Source organism: Heterodontus francisci, chromosome 38 (genome assembly GCF_036365525.1).
Source record: "Heterodontus francisci isolate sHetFra1 chromosome 38, sHetFra1.hap1, whole genome shotgun sequence".
In the NCBI taxonomy this organism is placed as follows: Eukaryota; Metazoa; Chordata; class Chondrichthyes; order Heterodontiformes; family Heterodontidae; genus Heterodontus; species Heterodontus francisci.
In genome coordinates this window covers 10,573,950-10,587,321 of record NC_090408.1, presented here as the reverse complement: position 1 = coordinate 10,587,321, position 13,372 = coordinate 10,573,950, and the positions used below count along the sequence as shown (strand labels likewise).

Sequence of the window (13,372 nt, the reverse complement as noted above, 5' to 3'; positions counted from 1 at the left end):
CATCCCTGCTCTCTCGGACTCCTTCCTTCCCAAACCACCTGTCGATCCTCATTTCATAGAATACGACGTTCCTTCTCCGACATCTTAGGAAAAAAAACATGCTAATAGTATCTCTTTCAATCTTCCAGAGCGTGATTCAACTCCCTACTAAAAGGCGCAATTAATTTGAAGTCAGTTATTTCCTGAAGTGTTCCAAATGCCATGACGTATTGGGTGGGGGTGGGTGGAGTTTGCATTTTGTAATGCCAAATTTGACATTCAAAGAAAGATTAAATAGACTATGTTGATAATGATAAAAGGAGGAAACATTTTTTAAAAAAATGTATAGTTTTAGAGGGAACAAGGTGCAGTGAGGACTTACCTTCTGGGAGCGGAGAGGAGAACGCCAAGAGGGGAGCGGATAAATAGAGCCCCAGGATCACGGCCTAGACACTTACCTTCCGGGAGCGGAGAGGAGTGGACCTGAGGGGAGAACACCGTGAGAGGAGCGGAGAGCAGTCTAGGCACGCCGAAGTTTTGAAAAAAAAGGGAAAAAGTCAACAATGACATCACAAGAAAGCTGCAAGCTGATTGGTTGGGTAAATAACAGCTGTTAATGCTTGTAAATAGCATTAAAAAATAAGGGGAAGTTCTTTTTTAAAAAAAAAACCCTCAAAACCTACCGTATAAGTGATAAGTTTAGTACTAGTAAAATGTGTTTCTTTTTATTAGTATAATTTATTAAGGACTTTAGATTGTAGTGGGTAGTGTTTGGAGCAGAACAAGGCACCTAGCGTAATTTTTTTTTAAATTAAAGAGAATAACTAAGTAATCTAAAGGTGAGTCATGGTTACTGGCCCCTCCTCTAAGGGAAAAAGTTTCATCCTATCTAACCTATCAATGCCACTCAATTTTGTATACCTCAATCGTATCTCCCCTCAGCCTTCTCTGCTCTAAGAGAAACAACACTAGCCTTTTCAGTCCCTCTTCATAGCTGAAATGCTCCAGCCCAGGCAACATCCTGGCAAATCTCCACTGCACCCTCTCCAGTGCAATCACATCCTTCCTATAGTGTGGTGCCCAAAACTGTACACAGTACTCCAGCTGTGGCCTAACTAGCGCTTTATACAGCTCCATCATAACCTCTCTGTTCTTATACTCTATGCCTTGGCTTTCAAAGGCAAGTATACCATATGCCTGCCTAACCACCTTATCTACCCATGCTGCTGCCTTCAGTGATCTATGGACAAGTACACCAAGGTCCCTCTAATCTTCTGTACTTCCTAGGGTCCTACCATCCATTGTATATTCCCTTGCCTTGTTAGTCCTCCCAAAATGCATCACCTCAAACTTCTCAGGATTAAATTCCATTTGCCACAGCTCCGCCCATCTTACCAGCCCATCTATATTGTGCTGTAATCTAAGGCTTTCCTCCTCACTATTTACGGCACCACCAATTTTTGTGTCATCTGCGAGCTTACTGATCATACCTCCTATATTCATGTCTATATCATTAACGTACACTACAAACAGCAAGGGTCCCAGCACCGTTCCCTGCGGTACACCACTGGTCACAGGCTTCCACTCGCAAAAACAACCCTCGACCATGACCCTCTGCCTCCTGCCACTAAGCCAATTTTGGATCCAATTTGCCCTGGATCCCATGGGCTCTTACCTTCTTAACCAATCTCCCATGCAGGACCTCATCAAAAGCCTTACTGAAGTCCATGCAGACTACATCAACTGCTATACCCTCATCTACACATCTCATCACCGCCTCAAAAAATTTAATCAAGTTAGTTAGACATGATCTTCCTCTGACAAAGCCATGCTGACTATCCCTGAATAATCCCTGCCTCTCCAAGTGCAGAGTAATCTGTCCCTCAGAATTTCTTCCAATGTTTCCCAACCACTGATGTTAGACTCACCGGCCTATAATTACCTGGTTTATCCCTGCTAACCTTGAATAATGGTACCACATTTGCTGTTCCTCCAATCCTCTGGTACCTCTCCTGTTGCCAGAGAGGATTTGAAAATTTGTGTCAGAGCCCCTGCAATCTCCTCCCTTGCCTCACATAACAGCCTGGGATACATCTCATCTGGGCCTGGGGATTTATCCACTTTTAAGCCTGCTAAAACAGCTAATACTTCCTCCCTTTCAATGCTAACATGTTCAAGTATATCACAATCCCAGTCCCTGATCTCAACACCTACATCGTTCTTCTCCATAATGAACACAGATGAAAAGTAATAATTGAAAACCTCACCCTTGCCCTCCGGCTCCACACACAGATTGGCACTTTGGTCCCTAATCTTTCCCTGGTTATCCTCTTGCCCTTAAAATATACTTATAAAAGCCTTAGCATTTTCCTTTATCTTGCCCGCCAGTGTTTTTTCATGTCCCCTCTTCGCTCTCCTAATTACTTCTTTTTTAATGTACCCCCCTACACTTTCTATACTCCTCTAGTGCCTCCACTGTTTTCAGCACTCTGAATCTGCCATAAGCCTCCTTTTTTTTCCTGATCCAATCCTCTACATGCCTTGACATCCAGGGTTCCCTGGACTTGTTGGTCCTACCCTTCACCTTAATGGGTACATGTTGGCTCTGAACTCCCACAGTTTCCTCTTTGAATGACTCCCACTGATCAGATGTAGACTTTATTACAAGTAGCTGCTCCCAGTCCACTTTAGCCAGATCCTGTTTTATCATCTTAAAATTGGCCTTCCCCCAATTCAATACCTTTATTTCCAGTCCATCTTTGTCCTTTTCCATAACTACCTTTAATCTTACAGAGTTATGGTCACTATCCCCAAAATGTTCCCCCACTGACACTTCTACCACTTGTGCATTCCCTAGGGTTAGGCCCAGTACTACCCCTTCGCTTGTAGGACATGCTACGGACTGGCTCAAAAAGCTCTCCTGTATGCATTTTAAGAATTCTGCCCCCTTTAAGCCTTTTGCACTAAGACTATCCCAGTTGATATTGGGAAAGTTGAAATCCTCTACTATTATTACCATATTATTTTTATACCCCTCTGAGATTTGCCTATATATCTGCTCCTCTATCTCTCCGACTGTTTGGAGGTCTGTAGTACTCTCCCAGCCAAGTGATTGCCCCCTTTTTGTTTTTCAGTTCTACCCATATGGCCTCATTTGAGGAATCTTCTAAGATATCATCCCTCCTTACTGCAGTAATTGACTCCTTGATCAACAGTGCAATGCCGCCTCCTCTTTTACCTCCTCCCCTGTCACGCCTGAAGATTCTATACCCTGCAATATTGAGCTGCCAGTCCTGCCCCTCCCTCAACCATGTCTCTGTGATAGCATTATAATGCCATGTGCTAATCAACACCCTCAATTCATCTGCCTTACTAGATAGACTCCATGCATTAAAATAGATGCAATCCAGCCTTGTATTTTTCACTTGTGCCTTAACAGGTCTATATTTGCTCTGCCTTCCAGACTGACTCAGTTTCTCTTCTATATTTGACTGTGCATCACCCCCTACTGTAACTCCACTCTGTATCCCATCCCCCTGACAAATTAGTTTAAACCCCCCCACCAACAGCACAAGCAAATCTCCCAGCAAGGATGTTGGTCCCGTTCCGGTGCAACCCGTCCAACTTGCATATGTCCCACCTTTGCCAGAAACAGACCCAGTGATCCAGGAAACTAAAGCCCTCCCTCCTGCACCACCTCCTCAGCCATGCATTCATCTGCTCTATCCTCCTATTCCTATACTCACTAGCATATGGCACCGGGAGTAATCCAGAGATTACAACCTTTGAAGTCCTGATTTTTAATCTGCTACCTAACTCCCTGAAGTCTTGTTGCAGGACCTCATTCCTCTTTCTACCTATGTCGTTGGTATCAATGCGTACCACGACCTCTGATTGTTCACCCTCTCCCTTCAGAATGTCCTGCAGCCGCTCAGAGACATCCTTGACCCTAGCACTAGGGAGGTAACATACCATCCTGGAGTCTCATTTGCGGCCACAGAAATGCCTGTCTGTTCCCTTTACAATTAAATCCCCTATCAGTATGGCTCTCCCACTCTTTTTCACCCGCTCCTGTGCAGCAGTCATCCGTGAAACTTGGCTGTCGCTGCTTTCCCCTGGGAGGCCATCCCCCCCAATAGTATCTAAAGCAGTACATCTGTTTGAGAGAGGGATGGCCACAGGGGACCCCCTGCACTACCTGCCTGCGCCTATTACTCCTCCTGGTGGTCATCCAACGCCTTTCTGTCTCTGCAGCCATTACCTGCAATGTGACCACCTCGCTAAACGTGCTATCCACGACGTCCTCAGCATTGCGGATGCTCCACAGTGAGTCCATCCGCAGATCCAGCTGTGCAATGCGGTCAGCTAGTAGCTGCAGCTGGACACACTTCCTGCGCACATTGTCGCCAGGAACACTGCAAGTGTCCCTGATTTCCCACATAGCGCAGGAGGACCATGCCACGGGGCGGAGCTCTCCTGCCATGACTTAGCCTTAGATTAAGCTCCTTAGTTAATCCCTTTAATATAAAGTAGTAATTATGATAGGGACCTTATTTTACTCCATCACTACCTACTACAATCTAAATTCCATACCTTTACTTTTACTTCAGCTATCAAAAGTAGTTTTAAAAAAAAGGGTAGAAATACCCACCTGTTCCTACTTACCAATTAGCTGCCTCCCCTTGCGTCACTTTCTGAACTGTGATGTCAGTCGTGGAACTCTCTCGCTGTCCCTATAAGAGTGTGAGAGAGTATGCCTCTTTTAAGCCGCTGGAACTCCCGCTCGCCGGTGCCTGTCTCCTCGCAGGTCCGCCTTGGTCTCACTTTGGATATTGTTGGGGGAGATAGCTCAGCGGAAAGCAACAGCCAAGTTCATGGGGCACCATGGGTGGCTCTGCTGCACAGGAGGGGAGGAAGGAGAGTGGCAGGGCTATAGCGATAGGGGATTCAATTGTAAGGGGAACAGTGATGGAGCAAAATAAGGTCCCTATTGTAATTAGTACTTTAAATTAAAGGGATTTAACTAAGGAGCTTAATCTAAGGCTAAGTCATAGCAGGAGAGCTCCGCCCCATGGCATGGTCCTCCTGCGCTATGTGGGAAATCAGGGACACTTGCAGTGTCCCTGGCGACAATGTGCGTAGGAAGTGCGTCCAGCTGCAGCTACTAGCTGACCGCATTGCACAGCTGGATCTGCGGATGGACTCACTGTGGAGCATCCACAATGCTGAGGACGTCGTGGATAGCACGTTTAGCGAGGTGGTCACACTGCAGGTGTGCGAATGAATAATTTTGCAAATGAATAATTATTGTAATTCATGCACATGCTCTTCAAATATTATCCATTGCCTATCCAACGTCAACTTTTTTAGTGAAGTTCCCCAATCTACCATGGCCAACTCACACCTCATACCTTCATATTTTCCTCTATTTAGTTTCAGGACCCTAATTTCGGATTCAACTACTTCACTTTCCATCTTAATGAAGAATTTTATCATGTTATGGTTGCTCCTCCCCAAGGAACCCTGCAAAACAAGATTGTTAATTAATCCTTTCTCATTGCACAATACCCAGTCTAGGATAGCCTATTCTCCAGTTGGTTTTTTAAACCAATACACTGAGGAACCATCACGTACACACTCCAGGAAATCCTCCTCTACAGTATTATTGCTAATTTGGTTTGACCAATCTATATATAGATTAAATTCACCCGTGATTACAGTTGTACCCTTAATGCATGCGTCTCTAATGTCCTGTTTAATGCCATCCCTTCCATCTCCACTACTATTTGGGGGCCTTTAGACAACCCCCACCAACATTTTCTGCCCTTGGTGTTTTTATAGCTCCACCCATACAGATTCCACATCATGATTTTCCGAGCCAATATCCTTCCACACTATTGCATTGATTTCCTCCTTTATTAACAACGCTACCCCTCCTCCTTTCCCTTTTTGCTCGTCCTTCCTAAATACTGATTACCTCTGGATGTTCAGTTCCCATCCTTGGTCACCTTGCAGCCATGTCTCCGTAATCACTACTAAATCAGAACTGTTTATATCTATTTGCGCTGTTAATTCATCTGCCTTATTGCGAATGCTCCGCGCATTAAGACACACTGCCTTTAGACTTGTCGTTTTAACATTGTTAGTCATCTTAGCCTTAATTTTGCACAACGACCCCATTTGTTTCTCGCCCTTGTTTTCTCTGCCTTCCACTTTTGCTTCTTACCTTTCTGTCTTTCATTCCTATCCTTGTTTCCCTCTCCTCTGTCTCCCTGCTCAGATTCCCATCCCCCTGCCATCCTAGTTTAAACCCTCCCCGACAGCACTAGCAAACACCTCCCTCCCACCCCCACCCCAAGGAAATTGGACCTGGTCCTGCCCAGATGCAACCCATCCAGCTTGTACTGGTCCCACCTTCCCCAGAACCGGTCCCAATGTCCCAGGAATCTGAATCCCTCCCCCCGCACCATTTCTCCAGCCATTCATCTGATATATCCTGCTATTTCTGCTCTCGTAGCACGTTACACTCCTACTTTTTAATTTTCGTCAGAACTCCCTATATTCAGCCTGTAGGAAGGGCCTTATCCCTTTTTTTTTTACCTATGTCGTAAAAATAAAACCGGAAAGGTGGCTCAACTGTGACTTACAAAAGAAATTAGGGATAGTATTAGATCCAAGATGAGCCATATAAAATTGCCAGAAAAAGCAGCAAGTCAGAGAGATACAACACTGAAACAGGCTCTTCGGCCCACCGAGTCTGTGCCGACCAACAACCACCCATTTATACTAATCCTACATTAATCGCATATTCCCTACCACATCCCCACCATTCTCCTACCACCTACCTACACTTGGGGCAATTTACAATGGCCAATTTACCTGTCAACCTACAAGTCTTTGGCTGTAGGAGGAAACCGGAGCACCCGGCAGAAACCCACGCGATCACAGGGAGAACTTGCAAACATCGCACAGGCAGTACCCAGAACCGAACCCGGGTCGCTGGAACTGAGAGGCTGCGGTGCTAACCACTGCGCCACTGTGCCATCTGAGGATTGGGAGCAGTTTAGAATTCAACAAAGGAGGACAAAGAGGTTGATTAAGCAGGGGAAAATAGAGGAGAGTAAACTTGCGGGGAACATAAAAACTGATTGTAAAAGCTCCTATAAATATGTGAAGAGAAAAAGATTAGTGAAGACAAATGCAGGCCCCTTACAGTCAGAAACGGGGGAAATTATAATGGGGAACAAAGAAATGGCAGAACAATTAAACACATACTTTGATTCTGTCTTCACAAAGGAGGACACAAATAACCTCCCAGAAATGTTAGGGAACCAAGGGTCTAATAAGAGGGAGGAACTGAAGGAAATCAGTATTAGTAAAAAAGTAGTGCTAGGGAAATTAATGGGATTAAAGGCTGACAAATCCCCAGCGCTTGATAATCTACATCCCAGAGTACTAAAGGAAGTGGCCCTGGAAATAGTGGATGCATTGGTGGTCATCTTCCAAAATTCTATAGACTCTGGAGCAGTTCCTACAGATTGGAGGGTGGCAAATGTAATCCCACTATTTAGAAAAGGAGGGAGAGAAAAAACAGGGAACAACAGACCAGCGAACCTTACATCAGTAGTGGGGAAAATGTTAAAGTCTATTATAAAGGATGCGATAGCAGAACTCCTGGAAAGCATAAATAGGATTGGGCAAAGTCAGCATGGGTTTACGAAATGGAAATAATGCTTAACAAATCTACTGGAGTTTTTTGAGGATGTAACTAGTAGAATAGATAAGGGGGAACCAGTGGATGTGGTGTATTTGGATTTTCAGAAAGCTTTTGATAAGGTCCCCCAGAAGAGGTTAGTGTGCAAAATTAAAGCACATGGAATTGGGGGTAATATGCTGGCATGGATTGAGAACTGGTCGACAGACAGGAAACAAAGAGTAGGAATAAATGACTCTTTTTATGGGTGGCAGGCAGTCACTTGTGGGTACTGCAGGGATCAGTGCTTGGGCCCCAGCTATTCACAATATATATTAATGACTTGGGTGAGGGAACTAAATGTAACATTTCCAAGTTTGCAGAGGACACAAAGCTGGGGGGGGAAGTGAGCCGTGAGGAGATTTGCAAAGAGGCTCCAATGTGATTTGGACAAGTTGGGTGAGTGGGCAAATGCATGGCAGATGCAGTATAACGTGGATAAATGAGGTTATCCACTTTGGCTGTAAAAACAGAAAGGCAGATTATCTGAATGGTGATAGATTGGGAAAGGGGGAGGTGCAACGAGATCTGGGTGCCCTTGTACACCAGTTGTTGAAAGCAAGCATTCAGGTACAGCAAGCAATTAGGAAGGCCTTCATTGCAAGAGGATTTGAGTACAGGAGCAAGGATGTCTTACCGCATTTATACAGGGCCTTGGTGAGACCACATCTGGAGTATTGTGTGCAGTTTTGGTCTCGTTATCTGAGGAAGGATGTTCTTGCCATGGAGGGAGTGCAAAGAAGCTTTATTTGTCTGATTCTTGCGATGGCAGGATTGACGTATGAGGAGAGATTAGATCGACTGGGCCTTTATTCACTAGAGTTTAGAAGAATGAGAGGGGATATCATAGAAACCTATAAAATTCTAACAGGATTAGACAGGCTAGATGCAGGGAGGATGTTCCCGATGGCTGGGGATTCCAGAACCAGGGGTCAGTCTCAGGATATGGGGTATGCCATTTAGAACCGAGATGAGGAGAAATTTCTTCATTCAGAGGGTGGTGAACCTGTGGAATTCTCTACCGCAGAAGGCAGTGGAGGCCAAATCATTAAATATATTCAAGGAGATAGATATATTTATTAATGCCAAAGGGATCAAGGGATATGGGGAAAAAGCAGGAACAGGGTACTGAATTAGATAATCAGCCACAATCTTTTTTGAATGGCACAGCAGGCCCAAAGGGCCAAATGGCCCTTTCATCAGAGACCTGGATTTGAATCCAACCCTAACAAATGGGATGAATGGAATGCAAAAGATTTAATGCACCTACATGAAGACAGTTTGGGCAAGTCCCCATCCATTGCTTCTTAGAACAAATCACAGACAACTGACGTTAATTAGCACTAAATCATCAGTCTCACTCAAGAAAGAAACGATATGGTTGGCTGGTGTGATCGCTGGGGGAAAATAATTTCACTTGTGGAATTTGGATAGAGTAACTTTGGTCTGTATCTGCTTCATGCTACATCAGACCTGAAAGTACTTGCTCCTGAGTGCCCCTGGTGAAAAATAAAGAACTTTTGTATTCTCTGGATGCCCCAAAGCACTTTACATCTAATAAATTACTTCTGAAGTGTAGTCACAGTTGTTAGATAGGCAGCCAATTTGTTCATGGCTAGACCACCAAACTATAAATGCGATGAATAATCAGTTTTTTTTGTGATGAGAACTATTGCTAAACCTGTTTCCAGTTTTAAACTAAGCAATGAAATGTCTGTACCCTATAATGAACACCAAAGCTTTCGTAATCTATACAAGTATTTCCTCTATGCTTCTAAAGACATTAGAGATATTTGAATATTGTGGTCTTATCAGCAAAGTACAGCAAAAGAAAACACAAGCCATTTTTAAACAGGAATTTGTATTTTCACCTACAACTCCAAATGAAACATCACAACTATTCGAAGTCAATGGGATTCAGGGGGAAAACTCTCCACTGGTTGGAGTCATATGTAGCACAAAGGAAGATGGTTGTGGTTGTTGAATGCCAATCATCTCAGTCCAAGGACATCGCAGCAGGAGTTCCTCAGGGTAGTGTCCTAGGCCCAACCATCTTCAGCTGCTTCATCAATGACCTTCCCTCCAACATAAGGTCAGAAGTGATGATCACACTGTGTTAAGTACCATTCATGACTCCTCAGATACTTAAGCAGTCCATGTCTAAATGCAATAAGACCTAGACAACATTCAGACTTCGTCTGATATTGGCAAGTAGCATTCACGCCACACAAGTGCCGGGCAATGACCATCTCCAAGAGAGAATCTAACTATTTCCCTGACATTCAATGGCATTAAAATTGCTGAATTCCCCCACCATCAACACCCTGGGGGCTATCACTGACAAAAAACTTAACTGGATCAGCCAAAAAAGTACTGTGGCTACAAGAGCAGGTCCGAGGCTAGGAATTCTGCAGCAAGTAACTCACCTCCTGACTCACTAAAGCCTGTCCACCATCTACAAGGCACAAGCTAGGGGTGTGATGGAATACTCTCCACTTGCCTGGATGAATGCATCTCGAACAACACTCAAGAGATTCGGCACCATCCAGGACAAAGTAGCCCACTTGATCGGCACACCATCCACCATATTAAACATTCATTCCTCCACCATCGGTGCGCAGTAGTAGCAGCTGTGAGAAATATATACAGGATGCACGACAGCACCTCACCAAGCCTTCTTCAACAGCACCTTCTAAACCTGCAAACTCTACCAGCTAGAAAGAAGAGGGCCATAGACACATGGGAACACGACCACTTGCAAGTTCCCCTCCAATTCACACATCAACCTAATTTGAAACTGTATCGCCGTTACTTCTGTCGTTCGGTCAAAATCCTAGAAATCTTTCCCTAACAGCACTGTAGGTGTACCTACACCAGATGGACTCTGCAGTTCAATGCGGTTCACCTCTACCTTCTCAAGGGGAACTAGGGATGTGCAACAAATGCTGACCTTGCCAGCAATGCTCACATCCCACAAAACAATAAAAAATTGCAATTACACACCAATGCCCTCAGCACATCCAAATCACCTCACAACCAATGAATTACTGTTAAAGTGAGGACATATATTACATTAGCAAATGCAGCAGCCAGTAAGATCCCACAACAGCAAACAAAACAAATGACCAGATAATCTGTTTTTGGTGTTGCTTTAGGGAAGAATGCTGAGCAGAACACACTACTCGCCTTGGAATGGCGCTGCGAGATCTTTTACGTTGCAGCGGAATAAGCTTGCATCTCACCCAAAAAATGGAGCTTCCAACAAGGCAGCACTGTACTGCATGCAATTCTCCATCTGAATAGAATAGGATTTGAACCTGAAACCCTCTGATTCAAAGGTGGGAATGCTAGAAAACTACTTTCCTGATGTGTGTCTGAAAAGGGACATAGGAACTGCCAGACAAAAAATAGACCAAGGTCCATCTAGTTTACCCATCATCCTGGTAGTCGCATGGTGCGATCATAATGGAAAACAAAAGCAAAAAACTACAGATGCCGGAAATCTGAAACAAAAACAGAAGTGCTGGAAATACTAAACAGGTCAGGCAGCATCTGTGGAGAGAAAAGCAGAGTCAACGTTTCAGGTCAAAGACCTTTCATCAGAACAACTGTAATGAAGCTGTTGACTACTCATAGCAATCACTCTCTAACAATTAAACCACAACATACCCAGACCTGAGTTGAGTAAGCCAATTGGTGAAGAGCTTTGGGAACCTTAGATCCAAAGTCACCCTTTTCCCTCCCAAATTACGGTATCTCAAAATCTTTTCCTGAAAAGCCTTTGAATAAATCATTAACTGAGGGAGACATTATGTCCTTTTAACCCCAAAACAGTGAGCAAGCAACATTCTGAGACAAATTCAGAGATGCAGTCCTTTGAGGGATACACAAAGTATTTCATTACAATCAATGGAAGTTGAAGCCCTGGCCGATACCCCCCTCAGTGTTTACACTACACACTGACCTTGTCCTCAACACCGTCCACGCCGCGTCAATGTCAGAGTAAAGGTTTCTCTCGGACGGTTTCCCGCTACTGGCCCCGTAACCTGAGTAATCGTAGGAGAAGATGTTGCATTTGATACGGTTGCCCAGGCCGATGTAGAAGCTGCACATCTGGCCCAAGTCCACGGCATTGCCGTGCGAGAAGAGCAGCGTGTAACGGCACTCGGGGACGCAGCGGGCGAACATGCAGGCGATGCGGGTGCCACGGCCGCTGCGGGTGAAGAAGACCTCGAGCAGGTCGAGCTCCCGCTCGGCGAACTGCCAGTCGGCCCTCTCCGACAAGTGCAAGGAGCAGACGCTGCTCGACTCGTCCGCCAGCACCGTGTAGGTGGGCTCAGGCGGCAGGAAGGCCAGCTTGGCCGCGATACGGCTCGGGCAAGGCGGGCAGCAGAAGAGCCAACACAGCTCGCCGAGCGAGAAGCCATTCATCCTGGGGGGAGGAGCAGGGGGGGGGGGCCCTGGCTGCTCCCTGGCTACGGTCGGCATGCGGGCTCGTTGCCAGGGAACCGGCGCGCGGTGTGGACGGGGCGGGGGCGGGGGCGGGGCCGAGGGGACCAGGAGAGGGAGGGGGTGGAGCCGTGAGGGGGAGGAGCTCCGGTTAACGGTCACTGGCTGAACTGCGGCAGTTGCCACCACATACTGGCAGCCGAGGGGATAAGGTACGGGGTGTCGTTCAGCTTGTCTAATGAAGACAGGTAAGTGGCCGAAATTAGCATCGAGGGACGTTAACGCGCCGGTAAACCGGAGCCCAACACAATGGCAGCTATTTGCGCGGCTTCTTCTCATGCCCCGGCGAACCAGCACTTCGAGGTCGCATGGGAGTCATTGACACACCAGCACTAACACTGAGACATGTGGTGTTGGAGAGGTCTTTATCATCAAAGGAAAGAAAACAACTACATTGTAGAGCGTATTTCAAGGCCTCTGGAAGTGACAAAGCGCTTTTGAGGTCAAAACTGGAAATACTCAGCAGATCTGGCAACATCAGTGGCGAGAGAAACAGTTAAAGGTTTCAAATCTGTGACCTTTCATAAGAACTTTATTTCAGCTTTCCAGCATCCACAGTATTTTGCTACCCTGTTGAAGTACTCTTGAGGTGTAATCCCCGTTGCGCACAACCAACTAGAAACATAGAAAAATAGGAGCAGGAGTAGGCCATTCGGCCCTTCGAGCCTGCATCGCCATTCAATATGATTATGGCTGATCATCCAAACTCAGTGCCCTGTTCCCACTTTCTCCCTGTATCCCTTGATCCCTTTACCCCTAAGAACTATATCTGACTCTTGAATATATTTAATGATTTGGCCTCAACTGCTTTCTGTGGTAGAGAATTCCACAGGTTCACCACTCTCTGGGTGAAGAAATCCCTCCTCATCTCAGTCCTAAATGGCTTACTCCTTATCCTTAAATTGTGACCCCTGGTCCTGGTCTCCCCTGTCATCGGGAACATCATTCCTGCATCTAGTCTGTCCAGTCCTGTTAGAATTTTGTAGGTTTCTGAGATCCCCTGTCATTCTTCTAAACTGTAGCGAAAATAAGCCTAATCGACCCAATCTCTCTTCATACGTCAGTCCTGCCATCCCAGGAATCAGTCTGGTGAACCATCGCTGCACTCGCTCCATAACAAGAACACCCTTC

General features: G+C 45.6%; 1 protein-coding gene across 1 annotated transcript in view; it reads right to left on the bottom strand.

Annotated features, from left to right (window-relative positions):
- abhd17c (abhydrolase domain containing 17C, depalmitoylase) overlaps positions 1 to 12,259 on the bottom strand; it is an 80,073-nt gene extending 67,814 nt beyond the window's left edge. Inside the window, exon 1 of the mRNA XM_068017587.1 lies at positions 11,697 to 12,259. Within this exon, the coding sequence (XP_067873688.1) occupies positions 11,697 to 12,220 (524 nt within the window). The 5' untranslated portion in view covers positions 12,221 to 12,259. The remainder of the gene's footprint in view (positions 1 to 11,696) is intronic.
- Between the last annotated feature and the right edge of the window lie 1,113 nt (positions 12,260 to 13,372).